At 26.5% G+C, this 15,346-nt stretch overlaps 1 protein-coding gene across 1 annotated transcript in view; it reads right to left on the bottom strand.

The window, feature by feature from the left end:
* Positions 1 to 2,324: 2,324 nt before the first annotated feature.
* Positions 2,325 to 15,346, bottom strand: part of LOC148232127 (octopamine receptor beta-2R-like) — a 140,148-nt gene continuing 127,126 nt past the window's right edge. Inside the window, exons 3-4 of the mRNA XM_088193776.1 lie at positions 7,421 to 7,532; positions 2,325 to 2,651 (exon numbers count right to left, since the gene is read on the bottom strand). Of these exons, the coding sequence (XP_088049902.1) occupies positions 2,438 to 2,651; positions 7,421 to 7,532 (326 nt within the window). The 3' untranslated portion in view covers positions 2,325 to 2,437. The remainder of the gene's footprint in view (positions 2,652 to 7,420; positions 7,533 to 15,346) is intronic.

A 15,346-nucleotide genomic window follows, 5' to 3' on the forward strand; every position in this document is an offset into this window, starting at 1 on the left:
AATATAGGGGGACGAAAGGTTGAAATAGATAAAGAGAAAAGGGATATCTCAAAGTACCGTGGTGAATTCTGTGAATAACATATGTACTTAAATTTGTTAATATTAGTTTACGTTGAACACGAGAAAGTAATTTATCAAATAACTTTACATTTAAAAGTTTGTGGTGCTTTAACTTTTTACATTGTTTTTAATGCCATGAAACCTATTTATATACAATACTTACTTTTTATGCTGCAGACAAAGAAAAGAGTTTAAGTATCTTCTAAAGTTTAAAGTATATTTTTAAATATTTACTCCAGTCTACGATGGTTTGCTTACTTTTAAATATAGCATATTATTTATATTTTTTTTTTTTAAATATGTAAAAATAAAAATTTATAATATTTAAGTTAACGATTATTTTTAAATTTGATTTATTTTTACAAATACAAAATACAGGCGAAAAAAAATTTAAAAAAGGAAAAATATTTTTTTAATCTTATTTATTTTACACATTTATTTATAATAATTGTTAACACTATTGTATTCCTAATCAAATATTTTTTAGTTATTGCTGTTATAAGTTTTATGCTAATGTTATGTCTTTTCATTTTTATATTATTTAATGTGTTGCTCTACCATATCTTGAACAAGACGTATAAATAGGATGTTATGACCTATATACTCATATCGATTTTCCTACATAACCCGTTTCCGGTTCCGGAAGGGCAAGGGAATCTACGGTCACTCACCTATCTTTACATATTTGCAGGGATAACTGACTTCAGATTTATTTTAAAGAATAAAAATTAAATGCTTCATACTTTATTATTTTTTTTCAAATTTACAACGTATGTTTTAACAAGTGTTTTTCTTTATATATATAATATATCTAATATATCTATCACATTTAGTGTTATCATTCAATTATGTATATTATGTACTATTATTGCCAATTATACAGGTTTCCCTCATGTGTCTGAGACTGTATATATGTGTGCAAAGCCGTGCCGAAGGTATAAATAATTAATACAATGTACTAGTAGTAACGACACGGCTATACATACATGAAAAAATACAAAACCATAACTAAATAAGCATCTTATTAATATTATTAATATACATCATATAACATCGTTTATATACACGTAAAACAACAATCATCACAGTTTATTATGCACATTTATAAATTTGTTTTTTTTTTTAATATTATTATTTATGTTATGTACATCTTATTCATAGCAATTCATGCGTTGTTATTTTTGCTTCATAATAAATAAAATAGTCTCAATGTATATTGCTTCAAGTTGTGTGTGTTCGTGTATATTTATTTATATGTATCGTAAATCGACAAGAGACCAAACCAATGATACATTATTTTTAATACACAGTAAGAATTGTGCACTCTGTATATATGTATAATATTAAGTTGAGTACTAAGACATCGCGTTTTTTTTATTGCGCACATAAATATATTTACACTTGGGGCAAAATAAATTCCCTGGACACTAGATTTAGGTTTATTTACAAACTGTGCTCACCTGAATGAACTATGCGTTTATATTACCATAGTTTCCACGATCCATTTATTTATTGAATAATCTATTTTATCAAGTTTGTTAGTAACTTAATATGTCCCTCTAATATAATTTAACGGAGTAAGTCGTTAGGCCATGGAAATTAAATAATTATAGAAGAAACTATTGAAAAATAAAATTAAAAAAAAAAAATCATATATAACAACCTAAATTATTAATTAGTATATACGTAGCTTAAAAAAATGTCTTTACAAAATTTAAATCTGTTTCGCATAGCACAATAATAGTTTTATCAGTAATATCTGTTTTATGATTATTTTTTTCATTGATTTGCATTTTTTTTTACATTATGTTTGTCAATGAACAATTATACAGATTAAATACTAAAAAAATATATAAATTCGTTATATAATCTGGAATATTAAACAATACCATCAAATAAAATTCATTGACTTATGAAACATAAAGAAACGCAATGTCTTATTACTCAACTTGATATTTTGACAAATAGCACCCCAATAAAGTTTTTATTAGAAAACTGTATATAACAATCCATATAATATTTCGATGTTTAATTATGTTGTATATATAAAAATAATAATATAGATTTTTAGAATGTAACACATATTATATAAACATTTTACGTATGTACTTTACTTAACTTATACAAGAACACAGTTCCCTGAGTGGTAAATTCAGTTTAATACCATGATTACAAAACAATAGTAGCTCGTTGAAACGATTCTATATAAAAATAGACAGCGCCAAAAGTACAAGAATATAATATATATAATATAAGTTTATAGCTCGATTTTTTTAGGGTAATAGTAATTGATTTTTTAAGCTTCTGAAGATTTTTAAATGAATAATAATAATATAGATAAAGTGAATAGTACTCATGCTGAGGGCTTAAAGCTTGATTAGACGTATTGAGACGTCGTAGAGTTTTTCCAGCAGGGGAAACACGGAAAAGCACACTGTAAGGTGTTTTTAAAAGCGTCTCTAAAGTCTCGGTTGAAGTAAGCGTATATAAGTGGATTGAGGGCCGAATTGAAGTAGCCAATCCAGAATAGCATCACGACCACGCTGTCTGGACAATGGCAATAGTCTCCGCACAAAGACGTGATGACATACCTGAAAAAGTAAAAAATAAATATTTTAATAATATAAAAAAATGTGTGGATCACTATATAAATATTCTGAACACTCTCAGTTATTTTTGTAAATATTTTTGGTTGTTATTGTACAACTCAATTATAGAGTTTGTAATTATGTGCTTAGTATTAGAATATATTAAAAAAATATTATTAATATTATTTCGCTGTTATTATACTATAATATAATTAGAAACCGAACTTTTCTGGGTAATATATTATCTTTACATCAAACATTTTTTTTTACTTGACAGAATCGATTGCAAAATAAAGCTCATAAATCTGAATTTAAAGTTCCAATGCACCGCCTCATACCATAGCACAAGTGATCAATATGGTAACCGATATGATTTGTGTGCTTCATTTTTAGTTTCTCGATGTATACAAAAAATATGCAGTAACTTGAATTTCATTGCTTTTATAATTCTATACATCAAAAAATCACATTGAAAACATCATACAAACATCACTCAATAGAGTATATGCTATTAAAAATAACTTGAAAATACTACTTTTTTACATCGTCTAAAACAGTTTCATCTGAAGCGTCAATTTGCATAACAACACACGCGAATAAAAATATGAAGAGAAAAAAACTTTCGCGTCGCGCATAATGTAGTCGTGCCGTTGAACGAAAATAGGTAATGGGTTTGTTTTTTTGAGCCAGGATGTTCTTGTTCATGTGTGTGTATGTTTTTTTTGCCGGTGGCAAAAAGCCGGTAAATAACGGTAGGGTCCCGGTAAAAGTTTCCGCAGAATCGTGTTTTTCTTCCGTTTTGGGTAGCGCGAATATAATACTAACGTGCCTTTAAAAACTACTATTTTTGTCCCTTTTAGATATGTATTTTATAAATCATCTGCATAAATACTGTTATATATTTATATATATTATATTTTACTTTTATTCCGCAAGGTTATTGATCAATACAAATCATTGCATCATTCAAAAAAATGAATTGGGGCATACAGATAATAGGTTATACATTTTTAAAACTGAGCAAGTCACAATGCAGCCTTATTGCATTTATTTGACATTTACCTTTGCTCGATTTTATGGCGTCAGATATTTTTCTTTGAAGCTACCTGTTGAATCCAATATATGTCAATAGTTGGAAATAAACTCAATTTTTTAAACTAAACATGAAGGAAATATTACGGAAAATGCTTATTGAAGACATCGAGCTTCTTAATAATATTTATATTGTTTTTTTTTGTATCTACTCTAATGAATAATACTAGATAATAATGCGTTTCATCAATGCAAATTTATTTTTAATCAATTTTAAAATATTAACAAAAAGAGTAACATATATCCAAATTATAATTAGTAGGAAAACGGGCATATTTATTCGCATTACATCAAATACTATATATTTTTTTAATATTAAATATTCTCTAACACAAGCATAGAAACAGCAAAAAAAATGTAATATATTTAAGGATATTCTTATTAAAATTTTCACAATTATTTAATGAGATATTTGCCAATGGGGAATTTATGTTTATAAATATATGTAGCAAAACGCAAACATTCATTATTGTGATTTTCAGTCTATCTTGTATTAGATTTAAATATATTAAAATTTATGGTACACACATATACAATGTACTTTAAAAACATAATATAATATTAATAAAATATAGACAGTTCTCTAAATTTAAGTCTTTTCATTAAGTTAATCAAATGCAAATCTAAGCTGCTCGAATCGATTCATAAAAGCTTTGCAAAAGTGGGAGTAAGACTATCAATATTTTGATTAGGATTTAACAACTTAGCTATTAAAATTAATTTAAAAAAAATATATTTAAACCTCTGCATTAATTTTGGAGTTGATTCAATATGTTTTATAAAACATTATAAAGTCCTTGTGTAAACTTTTGGTAAAAAAATAATTTCATTAATAAACTATATTTTAAATAAATACAGTTTATTTAGGATTTCATATAAAAAGGAGATCTAAAATTGTTTTAGAATTAAAATTGAATAATTAGTTTTTAAACTTTATTATTATGCTGGTTTAGACTTAATTTCTAAAGTCATTACGTGTTTAAATGCCAAATTAATTTATTATATGTTCTCTATAATAAAAATTTCTATAGCTAAGAAACTTCATAGATAAAGCATATTTAAAACGCTAAATTGATTCAATGTATCTTATAATTTAATACAAAATTCTATTATAAATTTGATTTATTTAATGGCAGTTATATTTCGAAGAAATTTATTAAAGATTTTATATGAAAATAAGTTCTAAATTTGTATATTTAATTCTAAACTTAGTTGAGATTACTAATTTCAAAAGCCATTACTGGTTTTAAAGTCAAATAAAGATTTTGTATTTTCTCTATGATGAAATATATTATATACGCGTCAACAACTTTTAAAACCAATCAAGAACAGATCCATTGTTTTGTCATCTAATTTTTAAAGCACAATGTTTAAACAATAACTTTTTTCGTTTCACACCTATTTATATTGATTTTTAAATAATAATTATAGTTTTTTAAATACTCCTATATTAGTTGCCAATCATTGCAAGTACATCGTCTATTGTACTATATTTTTTTTAAATTATTAAAAAATAATATATGTTAAACTCTCTTATTTGTTAATTTTGTTAACAGTTTTAAAATTTTACAGTAATATTAAAAAAAATACGAATCATTATCGTAAATTTAATATAGAAAGTACAGATTACAGAAATTAATAATGCAAATTTATACTCGAAATAGACGATCCTTGATACAGTTATGCTGGCATGTAAGGTGAGTGTTATCGTACGATATTATTTCGAACCATGCAATATATTGCAAGCCGTACGACCTTAAAAATGCTTGCTTCATAGATAACAAAATAACTGTTTTTTTTTAGTCTGTATGTTCCTAAGTTTGTAAGTGCTCGAAATATTGCTTTGTCAATGAAACCTCTTTGTTAGTTTTAATATATTTACACGCTTACATTGTCAGTATGTTGTGATTAATTTTTAATGTGCTTAAATATTTTTCATTAATATTTTTAAGTGACACATTTTCAGTTACTTAATATATAATTGTTAAGCACAAGTCAAGGAGCAACTTTTATTAACATTAGGAATTTGTTCTGGAATCTCTCAAGAATATTGATATTAGATAAGGAGGTCACAATACAAATCTAAGATCCATAACACCACGCCGGTTTTATGATAGAGTTAAATATTATGAATTTATTTCTCTTAGTTGCGGTCCCAGATGTTTCGTTTTGTTTCAAGTATGAGTTTTTTAGGTCAGTATTTCAATGATTCCATGATATTTTATGGATTTTCCTTGTGGTATAGATTTTCCGTTTACGGACAAGTATCTTTGTTAGGCGTAAATGTAACATGACTTGATTTAGCTGTATTAGTTCTGATTCGACATTTAGAGATCAAAGCATTGACTTTTCATAGATCAGCAATAGTATTTTTAAGTCGGTATCAAACGCCATTATTGTAGTGTTATTGCTAAATGTAGAATATTAGAAGATCTTTCATTTATAACAAATATAGCATCGATCCAAGAACGCTGCCTAGGGCACACCCTCTGATATTTAGTACAGTTTTTTATTGTGTTTTTCATCACAATTATGCTAAGCACACGTCGTTTAACATACGCTGTAAAATCTTCACCAGATATTGCTTCTTCGAATTTTTAATGTTCCGAACTCTGCAGAATAGTTTGAAAGTCAAAAATCTTGATTTCGTGAAAGTTGTCGAAAACCACATAACAAACTTTGTTTAAGAAAAATCAAGTTCTTTCTACAAAAACGTTACATATATGAAATAAATTTAAAACTTTTATTCTATTGAATATAGACAAAACACAAATATGATAGTAATCCACGTAAGGTTATCCTCTATTTATATTGTATTGTCTTCTATTAGATAAAGAAACATAAAAATGCATTTTATTGCATATTCAGATTTTCGCTTACGTAAGCAGTAGAAGAAAAGCAAATTTATATTTCATTAAAAAAAATAATTAAAACGCTCAACGTATTTTTATTAAAAATATTTTTAATTTTTATGAAATAATTTTTTTGGACCATTTTATTTGTGGTTGGCTCACCGATTCGTGAATAATTTTAATTGTCACGTAGAAATGAAAAGGCTTTGTTTTAATTAAAAGTTTCTCTACCTGAGACACTCTTGGGAGACCGAGAATTGCGAAGGAAAAAACATATCAAGGTCGGGACAAAATCTTCCGCAACACGCCTAGACGATTCGTAATATCAATGCGAAGAGTTATTTATAGCAACTCTGGTAGCTATTAGGGTAAAAAGCTTCTTTTGAAATCAAAAACCAATCTCTTAACGATGAAAAAGCTAGCAAAAATTATTTTGACCCATGTATTTTTAACTCGAAGTATTAATTTAATTGAATGGTAAATTAATACATTAGGAATTTTATCACTAAATTTGTGTAAAGAAAATATTTATTTTAAATAAAACTTTTTAATTAAAATTATAATCAAAACTTCTAATTTTAAATTTAATTACAATCGTCAAGTTGCTTTTGCAATTATAACTGTTGAACAGATTAATAGCAAATGTATATTTTTGGATATAAATTTATATTTAAAGATGTAATAAATTAATAACATATCAATCTTTATTGCCTTATTATATATAAAGAAAAAAATTAACAATTTCGTAAAATATTATACAATATTAAAAAATTAGTTTTACACATTTTACAAATAAATATAATATATAAATAGTATTAAATATCTTACCATAAGAAAAACGGAAGCCAGCAAATTAGAAATACTCCCATGATAATACCCAATGTCCTTGCAGCCTTGTGTTCAGCTCTCCAGCTTTTCGCCTGTTGTCTTAAAGTTGTTCCTGAGAATGAAATAAAAATGATAATATTATAATTATCATATATGCATAAGTTTAATGTTATAACTTAAAACTTAAATAAACACACAACTCTATATACACATGTACTTTCGATTAAAAAATAAAAAATATAATTTTAGTCAGTCTCTAATAGTCATGTATTTTTTATATAAACATGTCATATGTACGTTTATCTAATAATTTATTTTTTGCTCTGATTTACGCTAGAGAATTATTATATAAACGTGTTCATATGTTTTCATCATACCATATTTTGAAGGAGTTTATATTCAAAACACGCAAACTTATTGAGAATTCTTTTCGCGTGTGGTGTCACGCGTCATATACTTATACATGTACTATAGGATACACACACGCACATAATATTTCTACTATTATGTCAAAGACGTAAATACGTTATCTTACGAAACTCACTTTATTGAACCAAGTAAGATATTACGTGACAAAAACCTACACCATATTACTTTGGTTAAGTCGGTTCGGTACAAAACTTAATCAGGGTTAATTAAAAGTTACAGAGACAAAATTTGGGTTGTTTTAATATTTTTTGCGAGTGATACTAATGTATACATGTATAATGTGTACAAATATCACAATTAGATATAAGTTTTATTTATTTAAAAATATTTAACAGACTTTTATTTTAAAAAGTCATTTAAGATCTAATTTTAATTATTTTTATATTAGTCAAATATATGTATGTAAATTGTATCCGTATTATTAGAAACATAGTGATTAATCTTTAATTTTTCTGTGTTTAATACATAAGTGACTTAAACGAGACAGATATCTAATACTAGATAATAAATACAAGCGTAAATTAAAGGTATGGTATGAAAACCCATTGAGTGTGAAATTTATACGATCAAAACATGGAGTGAACAAATTCAAGGATAAAATTGTTCATTTCACGGATGATGAAAATCGTATTAATAAGAAATTAACCCAAAAATAGATAAAGATTGTGACACATAATTTTAAATTCTGTAATTAAGGTGAAAAAAACTGTTTATTAAAACTTACATATCTCTGAAACCTAAGAAAAAATATAAATAAAAATTAAAACAGATAAAGTTGATCAAAAATAATGTTTAATAATGTCCTGGTACTAACGGTCACTTAAAGACGATGGGATCGAAATAAAAACAGTTTGATTGTCGACTGCACCCTTCAGTAGTTTAAAGAAATGCTTAGTGACATACAAATTTTTGCGAAAGCTCCTGAAATGGATTACAAGAATGGATAATAACCAAATACCTTATTATATATATATATTTTTATCCATTATTCGGGGATTATAAATTATTGGTACCGATTCAAAAATTAAACGATCTAAAGTATTATAGAGAATGCAGATAACTGACGGATCTTTTCAGTGAAATGCGTTCCTCATAACAAAGCCGAGCCTCTTGAAATATTTATCACATACGTAGTTTATATGTAGAGAGAACTTCCACTTGCTCTCAAAAGTGACCCAAAGATCTTTTATAGAAGTTTCTCTTGCTAAAATGTTTTCACCAAGATTATAGAAATAAACTGATAACGAACCGGTTCAAGAAAATGACACAGTATTCCACTTTCCGACACTAATGAGCGTACGGCTTACGAAAGGCTATATCTATAGAGAATCTTTCGAGATTTTAGCTGAGACATTTTCTACATCTTATCCACTTACGCAAAATTACATTGACCAAAAAACCCAAAATAAAGTAGACCGGGCAATTCAAGATATTAGTAAAACTCAAATAGATAAAAAATCCAATAACCAAGTCGGCATATCAGAAATTCTTAGTATTGTTAAACGATTATCAAATAGAAAGGCTCCAGGTATAGATAAATTAGAGAATATATTGATTAAAAACCTTCCTTTTGTTTGCTTTAAGTACTTAAATAACATTTTTAATTCATGCTTATCTTTTGGATATTTCCCAATAATCTGGAAAACGGCAAAAATTCATCCGATAAAAAAATCTGGCAAAGCAGATAACATACCAATTAACTACCGCCCGATAAGTTTACTGCCCTCATTTAGAAAATTATTTGAAAAAATTATATTATCTCGATTAAAGGAATCTCTTAATAGCAAACTCATTAATGAGCAATTTGCTTTCCGCGAAAATCACTCGACTACGCATCAACTTAATAGATTAACAGAGCACATAACTGCCGATTTTAATATGACAAAAAGTTCTGGTCTTTTATTATTAGATATGGAAAAGGCTTTTGATACAGTATGGCATGATGGATTAATGTATAAACTTTTAAAATATGGAACTCCCTATTACATTATTCACATGTTACGGTCTTACCTGAAGAATCGAAGCTATGTTGTTTCGCTAAATAATACATTTTCGACGCCGCGTAAAATACCAGCTGGTGTTCCTCAAGGAAGTATACTTGGCCAGTTTCTCTTCATTTCTATATACTAATGATATTCCAATGTTAAAAAATACTAAACTCTCAATGTACGCTAACGACACTGCAATCCTTACTAGTTATTATGGTCTTAAACCTATTGCAGTTAAACTTCAAAAATCCCTTGAAAACTTAAAAAAATATTTTATGAAATGGAGAATTAAAATTAATCAAGACAAAACAGAAGCTATAATATTCACCTAACGTAGACAACCCTTGCCTGCACCCATTAAAAGTGAACAAGGGCATAACATTGAATGGAGAGCGAGCGTTAAATACCTGGGTATACACCTGGACTCCAGACTAAAATTCAATAAATATATAACTGAACTCCGGTCGAAAGGGCTCGGCACCATTGCGGCTCTAAAATCAATATTTAATAGAAAAATTGCGCTTACAATAAAAAATAAAATTCTAGTCTATAGACAATTAATCAGACCTGTTTTAACTTATGCTTGTTCAGTGTGGAGTAACGCGAGTAATAGTAATTTTAATAAACTTCAAGTAATCCAAAATAAAGCCATAAAAATAATTTATAATACACCGTTTTATACTAACCTTAAAAAACTCCACACCAAACATTTAATTCCCACCATTAAAGAATACTGTTATTATCAAACCGAAAAATACTATAAAAGTATCTCGCGGGACCACGTAAACCCACTAATTTCAAGAATCGGTGATTACGACAAAGCAAAACTTAAATTTAAATACAAACATAAAATGCCTTAGCACATATTGCTTTGATGCAGTTAAGCTCATCGCAGTGTCATCAGTTTCAGATCTACATGGCTAGATTTATTTACCTTTGTATGTGTTTTATTTTGTATATTATATATTATTTTGTATAATTTCTTTTTCTCATCTGCTACATTCTTTTCCAAATTTTTTTTTTTTTTTGGATTTTTTTAAATTTGTAAAAGGTTTTGTGTATTTTTCTTTTAATTTAGTATACACTCGTATAATTTATTTTTCTTTTTATGTTATTGTATAACTTAACAAATTGTAAACAATGTTAATGTTTATGAACCAGTATTGTGCATTTATTATATCTGTATGCTATTATACCAATGTCTATTTAAGAAATAAACTTTTTATACTCATAGAGAATCTAAATCACTAAGTTAAGAGAAGGAGTAGGCAACAAATTGAATGCTTTTATACAACTTTAAATTGTCTGCATATAGAAGTAAATTTAAGATTGGGGATATCAATTATTGTTTTTAAATTAAATAAAATTTTAAAAGGGTACACACTGATTTTTTTAATGTACGATTTTAGTTATAAAGTATGATTTTATTGTATACATAATACAGGATTATTGATACATACGCATTAAATTTTATAATGTTTACTCAAATGCAATAATATTCGTATTTATTAAGGTTTTTCTGTTTCTAATATTGTTTACAATAAACTAATAAACAGTGAATTATAAAGTTGTGTGTATATAATTATTTTTACACAACTATCAAACTTTTATACTCACATCTGCTTACCAGAAGAGTAATAAATAATACTAATGTAGAGTTAGTAATTAATACAAAAAATTCTATGTTTATTTTTTAAATACTTTTTTTAGAAATTCCAAATGCAAAGATTAGAAAAAACAGTATTTTGTACAACAAACTTAACAGTCGTGAATTGACAGCTGTTACATTGTAATAATATTAAATAATATAAATTTTAGTTATCGTTCTTTCCGAAGTTTCGATGCTGATTTGATTCTTAGCGAAGGTTAGATTTTTATTTTAATTGGGTCAAGTTATGGTAGATTAATTGAGCTGTTAAATAATATAACATAAACTACTTTGATAGCAATTTATTATGTGATTGACTTATAATATATTTAGAACACCTATATTTATTTTTCAACATAAAACCACTTAACCTTAATGTATTTTATAAGCCTTGAAATATGTTTCCCAACTCTAAGCAAATAGAACTCTCACCTGCTCTTTTTTCGGCACTCAACGTGCATATTATAATCAGAAACCCAAGCAATGGTAAGTCAAGCTTATTAAGTCGTAAATTCTAATCTAACATTTCCTTACAACATATCATGATTTCTATTGTGCCTTATAATTTTAAATTTGTAATTTGTATAAATTTCGATCATTTACTTGAGCTTATTTTTCATAGATTTTGATAATCTACTTTTCAAATATTGAGGTTATAATTTAATCTGAACTTGTTAGAATAAAAGCTTAGTTTGGTATCATTTATATCATAAAGACCTATCGCATTATCGCTAAATAGCATATATTATAATTATTTATTATTAATAAACATATCTTTACAAAAACATTGCGTATTATAATTCTTGTAAAAAGAATTAAAAAAAATACCTTGTTTTTAATTTATTTGTAATTGCTACTATGTTTATTGTATAATTACAAAATAAATCACATATCATCTAAAGAAAATATTAGTTAACTATTCCGAATTTTTTTGATGACAGAAGCAAGGGAAAGCACTTCAAAGCCCGCCGGCGAAAATAAGTCAACAAAGCTAGATCTGACTACTAAATTTCTTAGGCTGTACTTTCTTGAATAATACTCATTAATCAACAGAAATAATGTCATAGAATAATCGAGACTATAAGCGATTCTAAGACATACCGCTATAGATAACAAAGGTCTCTAATCGCCCAATGTAACACAGTTTTGAATAAATTCCGAGGCACTGCAGCACATATTAATAAATTTTAATAGCAAACATATTTTAACTGACTAACAATATGAGTAGAAACAGAAACTGTTAGTATTTTCATGCTATGTCAAGTTTTTATAAATGGAATATGCCATAGTTTTATATTGCCACCCCGTCATAAAAAAATAAGTAGAGCAAATATGAAGTTCTATTGTTCTCCCGGCATAACAGATATATGTACTATATAAGTTAGGAGTTAACGCCAGACAATCAGTTTACCAGTTCAAGTTCATACAAGTGCAAAATACAAATTGAGCCAAGCAGCAATCCAACTTTAATCTTAAGGTTTGGTCGAGAGCCAAGCCGTCACATGAGAGCAGATTGGAGTTGTGAGAACCGGAAATTCTACGACACAGAATTACGGAACAAACGATTCAGTTTTGCTTAAATAATCGTTTACATCACATATATTTTTGTACATAAATATAATATTTACTAAAATTGTATGGACAACTTAGATATTGTTGCTTATTCAATATATATTCACTGATCGTTCAAACTCTTATTTAATAAATTTTCCTTTTGCTACTTTTTTGGGTTAATCATTGCCAAAAGATAGTCTTTATACATATATTTATAAATATTACAGTATTGTTTATAACATTTTATTTGTTCATATCATAATTTCTATGGTTTAGTGATTAAGTTTAACACAGTTGTTACTTCAGAATAATAATTATGAAACATCCATTATCAGAACACTATATTAAGATCACGTCTTGCAGACTCAGTATGACAATGTAAGCAAAAACTTAGTTCCAAAACAATCGTTTTTATTTTTATTAGCCTAATTTACTTTTCATATATCTCTCGTTCTTTTAAATACATGGATTACGGTCAATTATGTTAGTAAGCTATCCGTTTTAAATTTAATGGGTACGATGGTATTTTTTTTTAATTTGCGCACAAGCAATTCTATGCTCATTATGGGATGTGTAAAAACAGGTATGTATCCTATTTTTATAAATATTTTTTTCTTACTTCACATCAATGTTGCAAAAAATACAAACATTTATAACACAAACGAGTATTAATTTATTCCAATTAGTGAACTGTAAAAATAATTCTCTTGAGCTTTGAATTAATATTCTTTTTATACATATTATTAACAATTCCACGAATTGTTTATTTGTAGTTTTATAAATAATATTATTAATAAATCAATTTGTTAATTTATTATATTCACAAACCCATATTTTTCAGGCAATAAATACAGATCACACGATCGATTCCCATCTGCGCGCAGAAATCAATCACGTTTTTTAATTGGACTCGATTGTTTGAGCCGAATGTCAATTTTTTCTACCCTCGCCAAAAAATACCCCTGTCATCACATCCCAAACTCGCAGTCGAATACTTAACTGAAAACTGGGGTCAATAAGTGTATTAATGGAAACGTCATACGCACACCACTCGGGCGCGCATTTACTATCAAAAAAATAAAAATCTTTTTTTAGAATAATTTTACATTATCGGTAACGCTTTGTTTTAATTAAATACGGATACGGAAATATATTACCAATGAATAAAATATATTAACAATAACAATATTTTTTATACTATTCGATTTTTTATGAAATCAGCCAGCATTCGCATTATATTATATTTGCTATGTTTTCATTGTTTAAATAAATTATAGCCTTAGTAGGTCAATTTTTTTACATTTATTTTAAGAAATATTTATATATTATGTATAGACCTATATCCTATTTTATCTTTGTGAGAAAAGTTATATATAATAAGAAAAGTAGCCCATAAACCCACGCGTGTTACGCGCAAAGTAAAAACTTGACAAGTAAATCATAGAGAGAAAAAGCAATGCTTTGAAATGTGATAAATATATAATGTTTTTATTTTTAAGTTAAACAAATCGGAAAGTGTTAGACACATTTTATTTTATCTTATATCATTCGTAATATTATAATAATTTATAGCTATTTTATTATTGTGACCATTGTAGATATTTGTTTAAAAAATATGATATTTAGTATATTCATATAAATGTTAAATTACCAAATTTCACATTATTTATAAAAATTTCAAGATCATAATTTTATAATTTTTAAAGTAATAAAGCCAGTTAAATTGATTGGTTACAGTGAATGTGTTAAAGTAATGAAATTAATGTTATATTAAGTTAAACTTTTAGTAGTATTTTAGTAAAATCATATGGCAAGATATTTTAATTAATAGATATATATATTTATATTAGTGAAAATATAATTTGTGCTGAATAAATTTTAACTGTAAGTTTATATTCGTAAAACGTCTATTTGTGTAAAAAACATGCATAAGATGCATTAAATATTTTAAAAAGTTTTAAATCTATGTTAAATTATTATTGAATCATATTCTTCATCAGCCAATTTCGTTTCAAATAATGGTTGTAGAGCAAAAATTTTCCGAACGTTCGTGTACCAAATTATCAAAGCAATGAATAAATACAGTTTCAATAATATTGACCATCAAAACTAATAAATTATACATATAATCAAAATTAAACAATTAAATGACCTTGTTAGTTTAATAATATTTATACTAGTGAAAGTAAAAACTACTGAAACAATTGCGAAACGTCCAATTGTTTAAACGGAAACCTAGCCTAAACGAATCCAACTTCATCAAATAAAAGTGAAATTATAGTTAGAAATTGAGTTTTGTTAAATTGT

The sequence above is a fragment of the Plectrocnemia conspersa genome, unplaced genomic scaffold (genome assembly GCF_051122295.1).
Source record: "Plectrocnemia conspersa isolate PC_06_02 unplaced genomic scaffold, ASM5112229v1 ptg000009l, whole genome shotgun sequence".
NCBI classification, from domain to species: Eukaryota; Metazoa; Arthropoda; class Insecta; order Trichoptera; family Polycentropodidae; genus Plectrocnemia; species Plectrocnemia conspersa.